The 19,438-nt window shown below is 41.0% G+C and overlaps 1 protein-coding gene and 1 long non-coding RNA gene across 5 annotated transcripts in view; both read left to right on the forward strand.

The window, feature by feature from the left end:
* The window catches only part of LOC137422652 (uncharacterized), a 1,758,619-nt gene that overhangs the window by 655,358 nt on the left and 1,083,823 nt on the right, over positions 1–19,438 (forward strand). The window lies entirely within an intron of this gene.
* LOC137421892 (tyrosine-protein kinase HCK) overlaps positions 1–19,438 on the forward strand; it is a 41,837-nt gene that overhangs the window by 1,665 nt on the left and 20,734 nt on the right. For 2 of the 4 annotated variants that reach the window (XM_068108401.2, XM_068108399.2), the window contains exons 2-4: positions 14,825–14,895; positions 15,229–15,277; positions 15,572–15,668. In XM_068108401.2, the coding sequence (XP_067964502.1) occupies positions 14,830–14,895; positions 15,229–15,277; positions 15,572–15,668 (212 nt within the window). In that variant the 5' untranslated portion in view covers positions 14,825–14,829. Of the gene's footprint in view, positions 1–13,587; positions 13,821–14,824; positions 14,896–15,228; positions 15,278–15,571; positions 15,669–19,438 lie in introns of those variants that run through there. The other 2 variants (XM_078773117.1, XM_068108400.2) reach the window with 2 other exon arrangements.

Below are 19,438 nucleotides of genomic sequence, written 5' to 3' on the forward strand. Positions count from 1 at the left end.
ATAAACACATATGCTCATCTAGACTCATATAGTCATACATGACCATATAAACACACATGCTCATCTAGACTCATATAGTCGTACATGCCCATATAAACACGTATGCTAACGTCGACACATATAGTCATACATGGCCATATAAACACATATGCTCATGTAGACACATATAGTCATACATGGCCATATAAACACATATGCTCATGTCGACACATATAGTCACACATGGCCATATGAACACATATGCTCATGTAGACTCATATACTCATACATGGCCATATAAACACATATGCTCATTTGACTCATATAGTCATACATGGCCATATAAACACATATGCTCATTTGACTCATATGGTCATACATGGTCATATAAACACATATGCTCATTTGACTCATATAGTCATACATGGCCATATAAACACATATGCTCATGTAGAGTCATATAGTCATACATGGCCATATAAACACATATGCTCATGTCGACACATATAGTCATACATGGCCATATAAACACATATGCTCATGTCGACTCATATAGTCATACATGGCCAGATAGACACATATGCTCATGTAGACACATATAGTCATACTTGGCCATATAAATACATATGCTCATGTAGACACATATAGTCATACATGGCTATATAAACACATATGCTCATGTCGACACATATAGTCATACATGGCCATATAAACAAACACATATGCTCATGTCGACACATATAGTTATACATGGCCATATAAACACATATGCTCATGTCGTCAAAGAGACATATGTTCATGTTAACACATCTGATCATAGACACACTGGGGTCGTATAGACATGTATGGTTAAATATATATATGGTATGCAGCACATATGCAGCACAAGGCTGCTGGGCTGCATCATTGGCTCGGGATGGGCTGTGCTGCTTATACAGTGCCCCCTGTAGGTTGGGCAGGCATTTGTAATTTGTTCAGGGTGCCGGCGATAGCTCGCCTACTCTTCGCGAAGGACACCGTCGGATCTTCAATGTCCACCAACTAATGCCGGTAGACGGGATGCCCAATTTAACGTCCATCCGAGGGCCAGCACACACATTGATGAATCACCCTGCCTGTGAAACACCAGGACGACAGTTTTAAGCTGGGTTGGGATTCAAACCCAGGCTAGACAGCCTTGAGATGAGTGTGTGTACCTCTCGGCCATCTTGTCAGCCTGATACATATGGCCATGTCAATACATATGCTCATATGGACACTATAGTCAATACATTCAATACAATACATATGCTCATATGAACATTGTTCATACAGTATGACTTGCATTTAACATAATTAAAGGATGACAGGTCGAGTCAATCTACCTGGTGTTTTATATAAACACGTAAACTCGTATAGATCCACATGGTTATATTGATGCATATAGTTGTATATTGTACAGTCTTACAAACCATACCCAAATATGCCTATATGCGTTACTGTAATATTATAGGACAGTGCACTTGAAATGTAGTGATGAGAAGAGGTACAGATAAATAAACGGATAAAATGAGCAAATGTGGCCATACGGATAAAGGTTTAAGAATATTTTTTGGTCATATTATATATAGGGATAAAACACCCTGGTGATGTTTGTGTTTACCCCATTACTCCCATCCACCCACACACACCCCAGTGAGTTTAACTTGATAAACTATTGATTTGTATTGATATGTTGTCGATGTAGAGCAGGCTTCATGGGCTGAATGGCCTCCTCCTGTGTTCAAGTTCCTTCTTTATGGCAGACTAGTTCATGAGCTGAATACCATGGCACCATCAAGGTTTTAACCCTTTAAACATCGGGATCTCAATTATACATGATGGGTCTACAAATGTGTTACTCTAGATAACATAACTGGCTTTAACTCCAAATGTAATTAACATACCTGTAATTTTGGGTGCCTGAAAGAGCTAACTTAGTTCCAGAAATCGCACTCGTGATCCTCCCACTCTTGTACCGTACAATAGGGAACTCCTTACTGACAGTGAATGTCATGCTGATGATAGTTAACGTCGCTCCAAAGGGAGAGGCCATGGCCATGGTCTGTGTGTCAGGTGAGTGTGTGAGTCCGTATGCACTTCTGCTTTAATTTAGATTGCTCCTTTCCACATTAACTGTAATACACACACACACACACACACACACACACACACATATATATATATATATATATATATATATATATATATATATATATATATATACATATATATATATATATATATATATATATATATATATATATATATATATATATATATATATATTGTTGTGGATCTGCCGCCGGCCTCTCCCCTTATCAAGGGGGGATTAATCCCCTTGTCTTTACTGAACTGGCGCGACCCGAGACCTATTACATCCCTTCCGTACAGCACTAAATAGGGTTTCAGGACCAAATTCGCTGTTACCTAAGTACTAGCGCTGCCCCGGAAGCGAGGAAATAAGCCTCGCACGAACCACGTGTGATGGTGATACGCCGAGCGGTTTGCGTACACGTGATCCGCACTATTATTCGTTACTATACCCGATTGGAGCGATCTTATTCGTACCATGCTTAGTCAATGGACAAATCACAAAGGCGATCGAATTGGAAGAAAAGGAAGAACAAATATGTTTAATTGTGATTGCACGTATTTACAGCACAGGACGAAGAGACACAGGGAAATCCTTAAGCAGTCTTACTCTTAATACCCCAGGACAAATGGGCCTGTCTCACACACACACTCACACAGGGATTGCAGATGAGCAGGATGATGTTCACCAGCGCCGCAGTGGTCGTACAGGATCGGCTCCGTATCACTCTCCACGGTCCCCGGCACGTCCCACGAAGATGGAGGTAGGCGAAAGCAGGACCGCGTATCGTGTCGCTCGAACAAAGCGGATAATCTCGGGGCGAACGGTAGAAGGCGGACTGTGCGTGGCTGGCGGTTACTCAGCCGCGTTCACTCGCTTTGGCCGAACTGCGTGAGTTAACAATGCCCTGTCTGCGCCCATGTATTCCACGTAACGAGGTTCATTCAGCGCGGGTGATTCCCGTCAACCGCGTCTCCTTCCTCCGTACTCAAAAGTCACTTCAGCGCACCTCTCCCATAACCCTGGTACTGCAACTGATGAGCGCCTCTCCCTTCTCATAACTCTCTCACAAACTTGACGAGCTCCTCTCCCTTCTCATAACTGAGGTGGGGGCCTCGCGCAAAGGGTTTTATTGCCACGCCCTTAGAACCCTCTGGAACTCACCAGACGCGCTTCACCACGCCCTCTCATGCCATGCCGCTCGAGCTCCGATTGGCTGGTTCATTCTTACCGTCCCCACTGCCGCGCCGAGCTCAACCCTCCTTCACCTTTCGAGGCCCTGCCTCGTGTTAACTTGACTAGAGAACAGCCAAATGGGGCGCGGGATGGATTGCGCCCATAGAGGTAGAATGGAGGTTGGAGCAAAGTGATTGTAAGGCATATTCTCCTGTCTTTACACAACGCAGGTACTAAGAGAGGAAATGGCCTATTCTTACACATACTAAGACATAACTATACTAAAAATGGGCCTATATGTTGCTTGTGTGACTAACTATGGGGGGGGGGCAAACCTTTAACCTTTAATGACTTCAATGTGCCAATCTCAAAACCGCAGCAATATATATATTGTTGCAGATCTCCTCGTCGGCCTTTCCGCCTTACCAAGGGGGGATTAGTCCCCTTGTCTTTTACTAGCCGACGTGATCTGGGGCTATGACGTTCCTTCCGGACGGCGTTGAATAGGGTGGTAGGCCGAATTCCTATTACTTAAGTACCAACGCCGCCCAGGAAGCAAGGAAATAAACCCCGCCCGAATCACGGTTGTAGGTGGAAACGCCGAGCGATAGCGAACCGTGATCTGAGCCGTTAACAAGGACTAAACCCGATCTGAGCAGTTCCGAATCGTGCCATGCTTACCCAATAGAGGAAAACACTGATACGGTCGAATCAGGAAAGACAGGAAGAACAGATTGGTTTATTCACAATTTGTACAGGAAGGAGAAGAAGAACACACAGTGCAGCTTAATACAGTCTTAACTTATCCCAGGACACGGGCCCGTTTCACACTCAGACACTCACACGGGGATTGCAGATGGTCAGGGTGATGGTCCAGGGATGATGGCGTCCAGGCAGTCCGCTCCGGTCCTCGACTCGCACCATGGAGAAGATGGTCAGGGCGGCAGAAGCTCCCCGCGGGTCGTTGGCGCGGATCGGACAATTACGGGGCTAAATGCGGGATGAAAGGGTAGCCTGGCTGGGTGATTTACTTGCGACCACGGTCGCGTACATATTAGATGAACCGGGCTATATGCGCTCCCAATACGGTTCAATGGCAAAGCGCCTCTCCCGCAGAAGTCCTTTTAGCACCGTCCTCATACAATGCGCGTATCCCTCGCAAGTTCTCTTCCAACGAATCCTTTGTCATGCGCAAGCCCAAACATGCGAGTCCTCGACAGTCCTCTTTCATGCGCGCTCTCCCAACAAGTTCTTTCGCACATGCAATCAGACGTCTCCGCGCAGTCCTCTCGCACGAGTCCTTATACAATCAGATGTCTCCGCGCAGTCCTGTTCAAGGGCTTTGTGCAAAGGCTTATATAGCCTTGTTCAGCGAACCTTCCAGCACTTGCTCGATGCGCCCTCTCAAGCCATGCCCACCGAGCCCTGGTTGGCTGTTGCCCTTACCGTCACCGCCTTCTGACGTGCTGCTTGATGCGGCCACACCTCGTCCTCGCGCTCCTCCCCCTTTCCAGGCCTACCTCGTGGCATTTGGCTGGTTTTGAGCGAAACCAAGGGCAGCGAACGCTGCTGCACAACGAGGTAGATTTGGAGGGTGGCCGCAAAATGAACGGGACCTAAGCTTATTATTTCTTTACACAACGCAGGTATCACTAGTGGAAATGGCCTTATCCTCACACATACTATGACATAACTAATGTTCTAAATGGGCCTACGTGTTGCTTGTGGACTAACTATGGGGGCAAACCTTTAACCTTTAATGATGTTATATTTACACTCTCAAAACCGTAACAATATATATATATATATATATATATATATATATATATATATATATATATATATATATATATATCTATATATATCTATATAATAATAGCGTAAGGACTCGACTTTGTTATCCCTTTTACGCCGCACCCAGTGACCCGATGCCCACGGCACTAATGGATTTATGATCTACGAACCGCGCTCTTTGTTTATCACCTACAGCCATACTCGAAAAATCTGAATTAGCCGACGTTGGGGCCCAAAAGCATCCGATTAACTGCAGATACGACGCCATCTTACGACGCCATCGTATTGGCGTCTGCTGGGCGAAGGCGAAGCGAGCCGTCCGCTGATTGGACAGTCGAGTGGTGTGAACATGGGTGGTGTGAACCAAATGGTCTTTTTATTCCCTTGTACATTTTAAATTAGGATATATAAGGAAACGTCTTTATCGTCATTTTAATAAAGTTAAATGGAGTGACGTTGCGATACTCGGGGTGCGTTGCATAAATCCTCGTAACCCAGAGAGGTGTAGCAGGTGGCGAGACGTAAGGAAGCTTAAAGATAACGAGCTGAAACAGACGAACGATATGTCAAACCCTTTCTACACCGAATGGCAATAAAGGTATGAGAGCAGGAAGGCATGGCCTGAGCACTTCGAGCAGAGAGGACTGATTGGACTTAACTTAAAGAGAAAAAATTGGAGCTTAACGGAAGAAGAAGATCCCATGAGCGCTCCCCTATGCCATCCATAATGGTGCACTCTATCCATACACCACATCCTCCCTTCCGTGGATGTTCCACGGGTTTCGGCTAGTATATATATATATATTTATATATATATATATTTAAATGGCATACGTGGGAAAATTACGTGCCCAGACCAGGAATTGAACCCAGGTCCTCTGGTGAACCGTACCAGCGCCCTGCCATCTGAGCTATCTGGGCAACCCCTACCATCTGAGATATCTGGGTGACCCCTGCCATCTGAGCTATCAGATAGCTCAGATGACAGAGCATTGGTATGGTTCACCAGAGAACTTGAATTCGATTTCTGGTCTTGGTGTGTAATTTTCCCACATATGTCCATTAAGTATTTATAATCCTGTTCATATATATATACATACATACAGTGCCTATAGAAAGTCTATACCCCCTTTCTTTTCCACCTTTTGTTGCCTTATAACCTGGTATTAAATTGCATGAAATCAGACTTTATCCACCTTTTATCTACATATCGTAACCCACAACTTCCAAGTGAAAAACAAATTCTACAAATTTCAGAAAATTAATTAAAAATACAAAACTAGAATATCTTGGTTGGAGGCCCAGATATCTCAGATTGCAGGGGTTGCCCAGATATCTCAGATGGCAGGGGTTGCCCAGATATCTCATACCTCAAACAGAACTCAAGGTGGGTTTTGTCGAGTAATGGTTTCCTTCTTGCCACCCTACTGTACAGGCCAGTTTTGTGGAGGGTTTGGGATATTGTTGTTACATGTACACAGTGACCAGTCTTTGCCATAAAAGCTGTAGCTCTTTCAAAGTTGTCATTGGCCTCTTTCTGGCCTCTCTGATCAGTCTTTTCCTTTCTTGGTCATCCAGTTTGGAGGGATGGTCTGATCTCGGCAGGATCTTGGTGGTACCATACACCTTCCACTTCTTGATGATTGTCTTGACTGTGCTCCAAGGGATATTCAAGGCCTTTGAAATATTTTTATACCCATCCCCTGGTCTGTGCCTTTCCACAACGTTATCCTTTATCTTTGGAAAGCTCCTTGGTGCTCATGGTTGAGTCTTTGCTGTGAAATGCACTACCACGCAGAGGAAACTGACAGAAACAGCTGATTTTATGCTGAAATAATCAGAATCACTACAGTGTAACACAGGTGAAGCATTGTTAATGTTAATGAAGATTTAATGCATTTTCATTCCAGACTATAAGGCAACAAAAGGTGAAATTTTTGAAAGGGGGTGTGGACTTTCTATAGGCAGTGTACATATATATGTGTATAAATATACACACATTTATAAAGCCTGGTGTTCGCTTTATGGTTAACTAGCAGAAGTACCCGGCGTTGCCAGGGAGGGGAACGTTTGCACAAATTGTTAGTGTATTTGGGGGCAAGGAGAGAGGGTGTGCGAGGAATGTAAATGTGGGGGTGCAACAGTCTGCCTGCTTTTCCATCTTCAAAGCACTCAAAACATGCCTTTTCCCACTAAATCCACACAACTCTGCATCGTGTTCATCAAGTTGTGATGAACAGGTGCGAAAAGTTAGTGAATAAATTAAACGCAGAACATAAATGTTGCTCTTCCATTGCATTTAGAGTAATGTAGGGCAAGAATGGATTGAATTATATTGACTAGTTGACCCAGATAATGGGTAATGTGAAACCACAAGAATACAAACGTGATGTATAGATACAGATAACCAGATAGTGTATTTTTAAGCACAATTCAGCATATAAAGTTCCCCAATGGCAGCAATGAAATTAACGAGTTGGTAGAACCTGGATAATATGCCACCAATGAAAGATGCCCACTGGCAAGAAGGTTTGGGTGACATGCCCTCTTCCACCTTGAATATATATTGTACATCGTTTTGATTTATTTTGTTCAGTATGCTGAACCTCTCCCATTTTAAATTGCCTACTATACTGCCAGCCAGAGAGCCCACAGGTGCAGATGTTCAGCATACGGAACATGTAACTCGCCAACTCAGAGCGAGGAGGAGATGCGTGGAGGGGCTTGGGGGAGATCATCTTGCATAACACTTCCTGCCAAGGGCATCTTGATCCACATAACTCGAAGTCCATTTCACAGCAACAACCTTATTTATTTGCAATTAAAAAAACAAACGTTTTGAGGAAGAGGAGGTGGTGGGTCGAACAAACTTTCGATCCGCCCCATAGATTCAACCCTAATATTGATGCACCTGTATGCTCCTGGAGCTCATATTCTTCTTTCGTTTGCAGCACCTGTCGACCGGTAGCATAATTTGCTGGTGGGAGCAGGGGGGAAGGGGATGGGGAGCAAAGCTGAGCCCCCGATACAGTGCCCCCTGTAGGTTGGAGCAGGAATTTGTAATTTCGCCAAGATGCCGGCGATAGATTGCCCACTCTTCCTGTATCTCGTGTTCTCAACAGTATTTATCATTGCATCCATGATCTATATCCACCACAAATATTTACTTTCCTTATCAATAGAGTTGTCAAGACATTGTTTCTCGAATCTCTCGGCCGAACCACACAACGTTAAGGTTAGAAGTGATGCAGTAAGTTTCTCAATCAATCAAAACACTACAAGCGATGATACAAATGGAAAAAAAATGGGAGCCAGAGCGAGATGTTGTTTTCTTTCTTGCTGAGTGAATGTCCTTTTTGGTTACACAAGGTTTCTCTGCTTTCATGATGTTTAACCAATTGCATTTCCTTCCTCAAGCTAATGTTAAAAGTGTAGTTCAAACAGATAAACCATCGTTCCGATGTTCCATCTCAGGGTGATGTGACCACCCTTACTACACCCACCATTCATTTCTCATGAGATTTGATGAAAATCTCAGGAAATGTCACGATAAATCATCGGAGATGTTCGTAAGGAATATGATGTTCTTTTTAATGTTAAAGCGTTTATTTTCGAAATTTGTTCTTTTTTTAATTTAATAATTAGCAGGAGTACCCGGTGTTCACTGGTGATGTTCTAATCCTGTTGGCATTTTGAAGAAATCAATTTGTTTCCTTTTTATTTAATAATTAGCAGGAGTATCCGGTGTTCACTGGTGATGTTCTAATCCTGTTGGCATTTTGAAGAAATCAATTTGTTTCCTTTTTATTTAATAATTAGCAGGAGTGCCCGGTGTTCACTGGTGATGTTCTAATCCTGTTCGCATTTTGAAGAAATCAATTTGTTTCCTTTTTATTTAATAATTAGCAGGAGTGCCCGGTGTTCACTGGTGATGTTCTAATCCTGTTCGCATTTTGAAGAAATCAATTTTTTTCCTTTTTTATTTAATAATTAGCAGGAGTACCCGGTGTTCACTGGTGATGTTCTAATCCTGTTCGCATTTTGAAGAAATCAATTTGTTTCCTTTTTATTTAATAATTAGCAGGAGTGCCCGGTGTTCACTGGTGATGTTCTAATCCTGTTGGAATTTTGAAGAAATCAATTTGTTTCCTTTTTATTTAATAATTAGCAGGAATACCCGGTGTTCACTGGTGATGTTCTAATCCTGTTGGCATTTTGAAGAAATCAATTTGTTTCCTTTTTATTTAATAATTAGCAGGAGTACCCGGTGTTCACTGGTGATGTTCTAATCCTGTTGGCATTTTGAAGAAATCAATTTGTTTCTTTATTTATTTAATAATTAGCAGGAGTACGTGGTGTTCACTGGTGATGTTCTAATCCTGTTGGCATTTTGAAGAAATCAATTTGTTTCCTTTTTATTTAATAATTAGCAGGAGTACCCGGTGTTCACTGGTGATGTTCTAATCCTGTTGGCATTTTGAAGAAATCAATTTGTTTCCTTTTTTATTTAATAATTAGCAGGAGTACCCGGTGTTCACTGGTGATGTTCTAATCCTGTTGGCATTTTGAAGAAATCAATTTGTTTCTTTATTTATTTAATAATTAGCAGGAGTACGTGGTGTTCACTGGTGATGTTCTAATCCTGTTGGCATTTTGAAGAAATCAATTTGTTTCCTTTTTATTTAATAATTAGCAGGAGTACCCGGTGTTCACTGGTGATGTTCTAATCCTGTTGGAATTTTGAAGAAATCAATTTGTTTCTTTATTTATTTAATAATTAGCAGGAGTACGTGGTGTTCACTGGTGATGTTCTAATCCTGTTGGCATTTTGAAGAAATCAATTTGTTTCCTTTTTTATTTAATAATTAGCAGGAGTATCCGGTGTTCACTGGTGATGTTCTAATCCTGTTGGCATTTTGAAGAAATCAATTTGTTTCTTTTTTTATTTAATAATTAGCAGGAATACCCGGTGTTCACTGGTGATGTTCTAATCCTGTTGGAATTTTGAAGAAATCAATTTGTTTCCTTTTTATTTAATAATTAGCAGGAGTACCCGGTGTTCACTGGTGATGTTCTAATCCTGTTGGCATTTTGAAGAAATCAATTTGTTTCCTTTTTATTTAATAATTAGCAGGAGTACCCGGTGTTCACTGGTGATGTTCTAATCCTGTTGGCATTTTGAAGAAATCAATTTGTTTCCTTTTTATTTAATAATTAGCAGGAGTACCTGGTGTTCACTGGTGATGTTCTAATCCTGTTGGCATTTTGAAGAAATCAATTTGTTTCCTTTTTATTTAATAATTAGCAGGAGTACCCAGTGTTCACTGGTGATGTTCTAATCCTGTTGGCATTTTGAAGAAATCAATTTGTTTCCTTTTTATTTAATAATTAGCAGGAGTACCCGGTGTTCACTGGTGATGTTCTAATCCTGTTGGAATTTTGAAGAAATCAATTTGTTTCCTTTTTATTTAATAATTAGCAGGAGTACCCGGTGTTCACTGGTGATGTTCTAATCCTGTTGGCATTTTGAAGAAATCAATTTGTTTCTTTATTTATTTAATAATTAGCAGGAGTACCCGGTGTTCACTGGTGATGTTCTAATCCTGTTGGCATTTTGAAGAAATCAATTTGTTTCCTTTTTATTTAATAATTAGCAGGAGTACCCGGTGTTCACTGGTGATGTTCTAATCCTGTTGGAATTTTGAAGAAATCAATTTGTTTCTTTTTTTATTTAATAATTAGCAGGAGTACCCGGTGTTCACTGGTGATGTTCTAATCCTGTTGGCATTTTGAAGAAATCAATTTGTTTCCTTTTTATTTAATAATTAGCAGGAGTACCCGGTGTTCACTGGTGATGTTCTAATCCTGTTGGAATTTTGAAGAAATCAATTTGTTTCCTTTTTATTTAATAATTAGCAGGAGTACCCGGTGTTCACTGGTGATGTTCTAATCCTGTTGGAATTTTGAAGAAATCAATTTGTTTCTTTATTTATTTAATAATTAGCAGGAGTACCTGGTGTTCACTGGTGATGTTCTAATCCTGTTCGCATTTTGAAGAAATCAATTTGTTTCTTTTTTATTTAATAATTAGCAGGAATACCCGGTGTTCACTGGTGATGTTCTAATCCTGTTGGAATTTTGAAGAAATCAATTTGTTTCCTTTTTTATTTAATAATTAGCAGGAGTACCCGGTGTTCACTGGTGATGTTCTAATCCTGTTGGCATTTTGAAGAAATCAATTTGTTTCTTTTTTTATTTAATAATTAGCAGGAATACCCGGTGTTCACTGGTGATGTTCTAATCCTGTTCGCATTTTGAAGAAATCAATTTGTTTCTTTTTTTATTTAATAATTAGCAGGAGTACCCGGTGTTCACTGGTGATGTTCTAATCCTGTTGGCATTTTGAAGAAATCAATTTGTTTCTTTTTTTATTTAATAATTAGCAGGAGTATCCGGTGTTCACTGGTGATGTTCTAATCCTGTTCGCATTTTGAAGAAATCAATTTGTTTCTTTTTTTATTTAATAATTAGCAGGAGTATCCGGTGTTCACTGGTGATGTTCTAATCCTGTTGGCATTTTGAAGAAATCAATTTGTTTCTTTTTTATTTAATAATTAGCAGGAGTACCTGGTGTTCACTGGTGATGTTCTAATCCTGTTGGCATTTTGAAGAAATCAATTTGTTTCCTTTTTTATTTAATAATTAGCAGGAGTACCTGGTGTTCACTTGTGATGTTCTAATCCTGTTCGCATTTTGAAGAAATCAATTTGTTTCTTTTTTATTTAATAATTAGCAGGAGTATCCGGTGTTCACTGGTGATGTTGTAATCCTGTTGGCATTTTGAAGAAATCAATTTGTTTCTTTTTTTATTTAATAATTAGCAGGAGTGCCCGGTGTTCACTGGTGATGTTCTAATCCTGTTGGCATTTTGAAGAAATCAATTTGTTTCCTTTTTTTCAATTTTTTTGTAAGTGCCTAAAACACTTCCCTACCTACAGCAAGTAAGGAAAATTTATATTTCATATTATACTATTACATGATCCTTCAACACACACACTAATCAGTCATAATTTAATATTAGTTTTCACATAGCTACAAAGATTCAGGCACAATAGATGCATTTTTTGAAATCCAATTAAAAAAATTAATAAATAAAAATTCAATTTTAAAAAAAATGTTTCTTTGCCTAAAACATTCCGCGTCACTCACTGATGAGCCTCTGAAAGTTTGACGCAGATCAGTTCAGCCATTGAGACGTGTCTGAGAAAGATGGCGACATACACAGACACACAAACACAGACAGACAGACAGACAGGCTAATGACTCATATATTAGTCAGGTTCACTGTTTTTTCGTTCAAAATTTTGGTAGATTAGCAAAACTATACATTTTTGGAATATTCAGAGCATGAGGAATCCAAAAATTAATGTTACATTTGCGTAGACACCTTTGCGAAAATGACACTCAGGACAGTGATGAAGATCTGTAAAAGCATATTCCTGAACGGTATAGACCTCGTAGATCCTGTGTATAGGACTTATAGTTCAATCTGATACTACCTATAACTTCCTATAACAACCTATAACTTCAAAGGACTTGCAATATCATGTATTGTGTAATACAGTTATATCACAAATATAAAGACAATGGTTTTCAATTGCCTTTGTTTGTTGCTTTTCTATAATCCTGAGCACTATTTTGAGGCCTTTATTGGATTCCTTGACCCAGAAAACATAGGATTAGCATATTTAATTAAGTCTCTAGGTTGACTAGAAGCCGAGATCACGCAAAATATGTATTTTATGGCGGCCATTTTCAAAATCCAAAATGGCGGCCATGCAGGTGTCTGTGCAAATGCCAACATTGATTTTCAGATTCTCCATGCTCTGAAGATTCCAAAAATGTACAGGTTTGCTAATCCCAAAATTTTGAACGAAATTATATTTGTTAACATAGTGAACCTGACTATCTTCATCACTGTCCTGAGTGTCATTTTCGCAAAGGTGTTTACGCAAATGTAAACATTAATTTTTGGATTCCTCATGCTCTGAATATTCCAAAAATGTATAGTTTTGCTAATCTACCAAAATTTTGAACGAAATTATATTTGTTAACATAGTGAACCTGACTATATTATAGATTATGTACTTTACTGGTGGATAAATACCACGTGACAACAAGTTGTATCCTCTTGCTTTGTCCCTTTCTATCGACCACTGCCCTTTTAACGGAATATTCCACACAAACTGTCATTCTTATAACTCATTTAATTTCCCACAAGTGTCACAGGCAGTTGGGATTTTTCCTTTCATGTTGATCTTTTCTAGGATATTTTAAAACAGGTCAAGATTCCCCTGGATATAGCAATGATGGAAAATAGTCAAATTGACGTCGTTTGCACGGATTGAGGAAGTGAAGAAAATGAAGAGTCAGTTGAAAGATTGTCCCTTGTGGGCAGCTGCGTCAGGCTGAGTGAACTATCTATAACTTCCACTTGTGACTGTTTTGAGAATGGTTCCCTATGCACTCGGTTTCACACCACAATTGTCGTGGCACATTCAAACCGTAGGCTGTGGGTCGGAGCACCAAGCAGACGATAAACAGCTCACCTGCTACGTAAAAACACCACCTCTGTGGACCACCGCTGTGCACCTGCCACGGGCTCGGAACAGATGCTCGGACATCGCTTATTGAGGGTTCACTAACGGTTCGGATTCTCTCTAGTGTCTCTCCTCGCTCTTGGATCTGCTGCTACCTGGTCAGTGTTCCTTCATTTTATCTTGCCTTCTCCACTCTCACCTGGCTCACTAATGGCAAATGGACCTTGGACAATGTGTGCAGTAAGGAAGGAGGTATCACCGAAGTGTTCCGATTCATCTGATACTCACTGTAGTTTCCATTTCAATTGTGTGGAAAAAAAACAATTCCTTTTTAGCTTCAATTTGAGCCTAGGTACATAAATCTTTTCCCCTGACGTCATTATTTCATTGATCCTCATCATCAGATATGTTTGTGAAAAAACAAAAAAAAAACAACACTTTTATCCATGTGGAACAAAGTCCAAACACCAGGGTTTGTATGCATCAAGTTGGGTGGAAAAACCAATCTACTGGAATGCAATTTGCTATCATCACAAATATTAATATTTGCTTGTCTGACATTAAGGGAAAGGTGTATGCTGCATGTGAGAAGTGTTATGATTTATGGGAGCGAGACATGGGTAATGAACGTAGAGCAGCAACGAAGGCTGGAAAGGGTGGAAATGCGAATGGTTCGACGGACGTGCGGAGTATCGTTGAGAGAGAGGAAGACAAATGATGAATTGCGAAAGATGATGGGAATAGAGCCTGTGATTGATGCTGTGAAGAGGAACAGGTTGAGATGGTTTGGTCATGTGTTGAGGAAGGATGAAAGTGACTGGTTGAGAAGAGTGATGGAAATGAATGCAGAAGGAAGTAGAGGACGGGGAAGACCGAGAAAGACTTGGCTAAAGGTGGTGGAAGAAGAAATGCGGGCAAGGGGGTTAACAAGGAGAGATGCAGAAAATAGGGCAAAATGGAGAAGATTGTCATGGGGACCGCAAGGCTAACCCACACTCTAGCAGGGAAAATGGCCTTAAAATGCATGTTGTTGTTTGTTGTTGTTGTTGTCTGACATTGATTATGTAATGTGCTACTCTAGGTTCTTGCAAACATACCTTGATCCTTGATTCTTGTTGTGTGCAGTGCTCTGTTTCACTAACCTCCCTGTCTTCTGTCCCAGGAGTGATGGGCTGCTCACACAGTTCCAAGGAGAAATCTGGGAAGGATTCTAAGAATTCACAAGGGAATTCTGTAAGTCAGACATTGAGTAATTCGTTTATCACTTACAACTAGAGAGATAGGAGGAGTAAAAGTTCCTCAAACAAACTGCAGGTCCAACTCTTCCTGAACATCCACTGCTGTGGGACTGGGAAAGAACCTGATGGTTCGGGAAACAAAGGAGATGGATTTCTTGGTTGTGTTGATGATATAAATCTATGCATGATTTTTATTAAGGTTAACCGATTACCCACGATTATGATAATTTTGATAAAACACTGATTGCTGAATCCAAGACTCTGATAGATTATACGATCATGAACCTGATGCTGATTGGCTCTGCGTGGTTGCCCCTGATATCTGCAGAGCATCAACCAAGACCTGCCCTTCCCTTCGCTGCAAGTATCAAAGCTCGGTGGGTCAGTGAACTACTTTGGACTGATACGTATCACAAAGTACCGTTACCCCGGGTTAACACCTGTTCAACCCACATACTACCTATGTAACTCCTAAAAAATGTTCTCAAAGTTGAAATTTTGCAACAACGGCATGCTTTTCAAAATAATTCTCAATACATTTTTTACTCCCTAACTCATGCATTGTTTCAATGTGAATGCAAAAGGCAGAGGGTCCTCCTTAAATAATGTTGATGAAGTGAGTGAGGTAGGTGGGCAGAGAGTTAACAAGATGGACACTGTGTCCGTTTTAGGTTCTGAAAACCTGGTGGTCGCCTTGTACGATTACGACAAAACCCAACCCGATGACCTATCCTTCAAGAAGGGAGATGAGCTGCAGTTGTTGGAAAGGTAGGATCCATTATTCATGGTTATAACCACAAAGTATCACAATGCTACATAAGCTGATTGCACATGCACAGCACATATGTGCACTGTATGTGTGTGATGTTTGAGAGCGTTTTCACAAAAAGATTGTTTTATATTCACAAGAAGGTTGGTCCAAAACACAAATGATTATCCATATTAGATGGGAGTTACAAATGGAATTTACGATAATGTGATGTTTTGGTCTTGACTGGTCTCATCTGGCACTGCAGTGGTAAAGCATCCTTGAGGAACAGCAGAGGATAGGAGGTTTGTGTGTTGTATAATGAAGCACGTTGGAATATGACATCATCGAGGGATGACTGAGAGGTGCAAGGGGCATTCAAAAAATTATACAAAGCAGATAGTCCAAGAAACGCTGAGGTTTTCTTTTTTTTTTCAATACATGAGTGTGCATATAATTAATTATTAAGGAAACACATAAATGTTATTTTTTATTTTTAATTATTTAATATCTGTTTGCCGATCCCACGGGTGGGATGTACACACAGCTGTTAAAGTATGTGCCACGTTTATGTGGCAAGAGCGCCTTCACAGCTATAACTATGTTCTACTACATACTCAATAGGCATACTTCCATTGTACTACGTACTTAATAGATGTACTCGTGTCTTTCTGAGGAGAGGATGGAGCTTGGACTGCATATGCATGGTTAACTGGAACTTGCTCCTGCCCCAAACCCGCTGGCTGAGAGGGGCAGAGTTTTCTGCACCCTTTAGCTGAGGAGAGGGTGAAGGTTTCCACTCTCTATTGCTGAGAGGGGTAGAGCTTGCATAAAGCAAGCAGAGTCGGTTTTACACACGTGTATATGTATGTAGGTGTATATATAATATGTGTGTGTGTTTGTGTGTGTGTGTGTGTGTGTGTGTGTGTGTGTGTGTGTGTGTGTGTGTGTGTGTGTGTGTGTGTGTGTGTGTGTGTGTGTGTGTGTGTGTGTGTGTGTGTAATATACACAGTCGGGCCCCGAAATTCGCGGGGATACGTTGCCGAAAAATGCCGCAAATGTCGAATCTGCGAATGTGGGGGCATTGTTTCAATGAGAAAAGGAGGTATAGGTTCCTGATTCGTGGAAAATCACAGAAATGTTGAGTAAAATCCATGAATGTCGGGGCATTGTTTCAATGGGGGAAATGAGTGATAGATAATTGGATTAATAGATGCGGTGGAGGGTTTTCATTGTGTAACTCGCAGGGCATAATGTGTTACGCAGCAGGTGGTGGATGCGGTGGATCATTTTCATTGTGTAACAGCTTGGATGATGCCGTCTTGAGCAGCTGCTAATTGCACTAATATATGTGGTGGAGTGTTTTCATTCTGAACACTAACATTCGGGGGATGATATGTTACACAGCTGGTGGGACATGTAGTGAAGCTATGCTTACAGTGCGAATGTTTGGACATCCCACAAAGCTATGTTTGCAGTGTGAATGGTGGGACATCCCCGAAGCTATGTTTACAGTGTGAATGGTGGGACACGAAGCTATGTTTGCAGTGTGAATGGCAGGGCATTCTGCGAAACTTTCTTATCGCACTGCCAAAATATTTTTATGTGGCTGCGAAAAGCTGTGAAAAAGTGAAGCACACGGCCACGAATGTAGAAGCAGGTCATGCTTGCGGCTCGTAGGAGATATGTTTTTTGCGAACGTCCAGTTGCTTTTTGCGTGGCTGGTGAAGGATGTGTTTTAGAAATGTGTTATGCTCACGCCTCGTGGGGAAAAAAATGTTTGTGCCCACGAAAAACTACGAACATGCGCGGCACAGGGCCACAAATGTAGAAGCGGGTCGCAATTTTCAACCTCGAATGCGCGGAACCCACAAATGTTGGAACCACGTATGTTGGAGTCCGACTGTATATATACACAACATAACCTCATCACGTCTCTCACCTATAAATGGAGGGAATAACCAATCAACTCTCACCTAATCAATTACCCCAAGTGGATAGGATTTCAATAAATAAAGCCCCTCTTCCAGCAAAGAAAGCTGCGAAAAGCCACACAAGGCAAGTCCTTTGCTGTTTCAAACCCTGCTTGGATTTGAAACAGCTGCAGACATTCACAAGTAGCACATACTGCACATGAGAATCCCAATGTTACATGCTCAACTCAACCGTCAGACCGGTTTCATCACTTACTGGCAAGTCATCAGCGACAGCGTAGGCAGAAATACGCCCACCCGAGTCTCCCAAGCACGCACCACATGCAACTGAAATAACAGTTAACATATAAATAACAAGATCCAATCGTGTTTCTCACCCGTAATTGGAATAACTAATCAGCTCTCACCTATTCAATTGCTCCAGGTGGCCAGTATTTTAATAAATTCACTCACATGCTCTTCCAGCCAAAGAAAGCTGCATAAAGCAATCACAAAAACCTACACAAGCTAAGCCATTTGCATATATGTGCTGCTTGTGAATGTCTGCAGCTGTGGAGGAACCCGGGTAAGGTTTGAAACAGCAAAGGGCTTATCTTGTGTAACTTTTTGTGATTGCTTTATGCAGCTTTCTTTGGCTAGAAGAGCGTGAAATATAGATATATACACGTCTTGCACAATTTTTGGATGTGGCTTGGACTATTGTGGGCAGCGTTGATCGCTATTGAAAAGTGTGGGGGGGGGGGGGGGGTGGAAAATAATTTTGAAGTGGCTATGAAGAAGATGATTATGTTTTTTTTGTCATTTTCATGAATTTGATAAAATCACATAAAAGTGACCAATTTGAAATCCGATATCAAATTTATAATTGAATTGACAATATATCAGGAAGTTGGAAGACTTCCTACGGAGGAATGACACAATTCCTCAAAAAATAAAACCTACCAAGATACGAACTTGTAAACCTATAAAAGTACCAACCAATCAGTCGTCTGTGGAGGATTTCACATCAAACAACACTCATTAACCCTTTGTGTGCCGCGTCTGTTTTTTTTTGTTTTTTTTTTCATTTAAAAAATTCCATTGTTTTCTCGTTTAAAAAAAAAATGTTATATCGCATGTAGCAGGCATGTTTAATCGTTTTTTTTTTCATCTTGTGACATCTGCGACAGCAGCACACAAAGGGTTAAAAGTTTGGATAGCATCGCTGAACTACAAAATTGGCAGAACAAAAATATCCCGTTTGTAATTCTTCTTTTCAGACATCTTTTTGTCCCCCGTCGCACCGCGGAGCGAAAGGGGGACTATGGTTTTCCCGTCCATCCGTCCGTCCGTGCGTGCATGCGTGCGGGCATGCATGCGTAAGCGAAGGACCGCATTCGAATTTGGTGTGTGGGTGCAACCCAGGTCAAAATCCTAGATGGCCGCCGCCATGTATGTCTGATGCCGTGTATGTCTGAACCTTGTGAGCTGAATATCTTGAAAAATAAGCGAAGTACCAACTTCTAATCTGGTGTGTGGGTGTATCTAGGCATAAGGAAGAACCCTATTGAAAATTGGGTCGCCACGTCAAAATCCAAGATGGCCACCACCATATATATGTCTGAACCTTTTGAGCGAAATATCTTGAAAAATAAACGAACTACTAACTTCTAATCTGGTGTGTGGGTGTATCTAGGCACAAGGAAGAACCCTATTGAAAATTGGGTCGCCACGTCAAAATCCAAGATGGCCGCCGCCATGTATGTCTGAACCTTATGAGCGAAATATCATATCATAGCATGTTTTCTGCGTCTTCCACTTTGTCAACTCACATCACTTCCCCGACGGGGGACCTAGGCATAACGCTTGTCAGATTA

The sequence above is a fragment of the Myxine glutinosa genome, chromosome 2 (assembly GCF_964187855.1).
Source record: "Myxine glutinosa chromosome 2, kmMyxGlut1.1, whole genome shotgun sequence".
In the NCBI taxonomy this organism is placed as follows: domain Eukaryota; kingdom Metazoa; phylum Chordata; class Myxini; order Myxiniformes; family Myxinidae; genus Myxine; species Myxine glutinosa.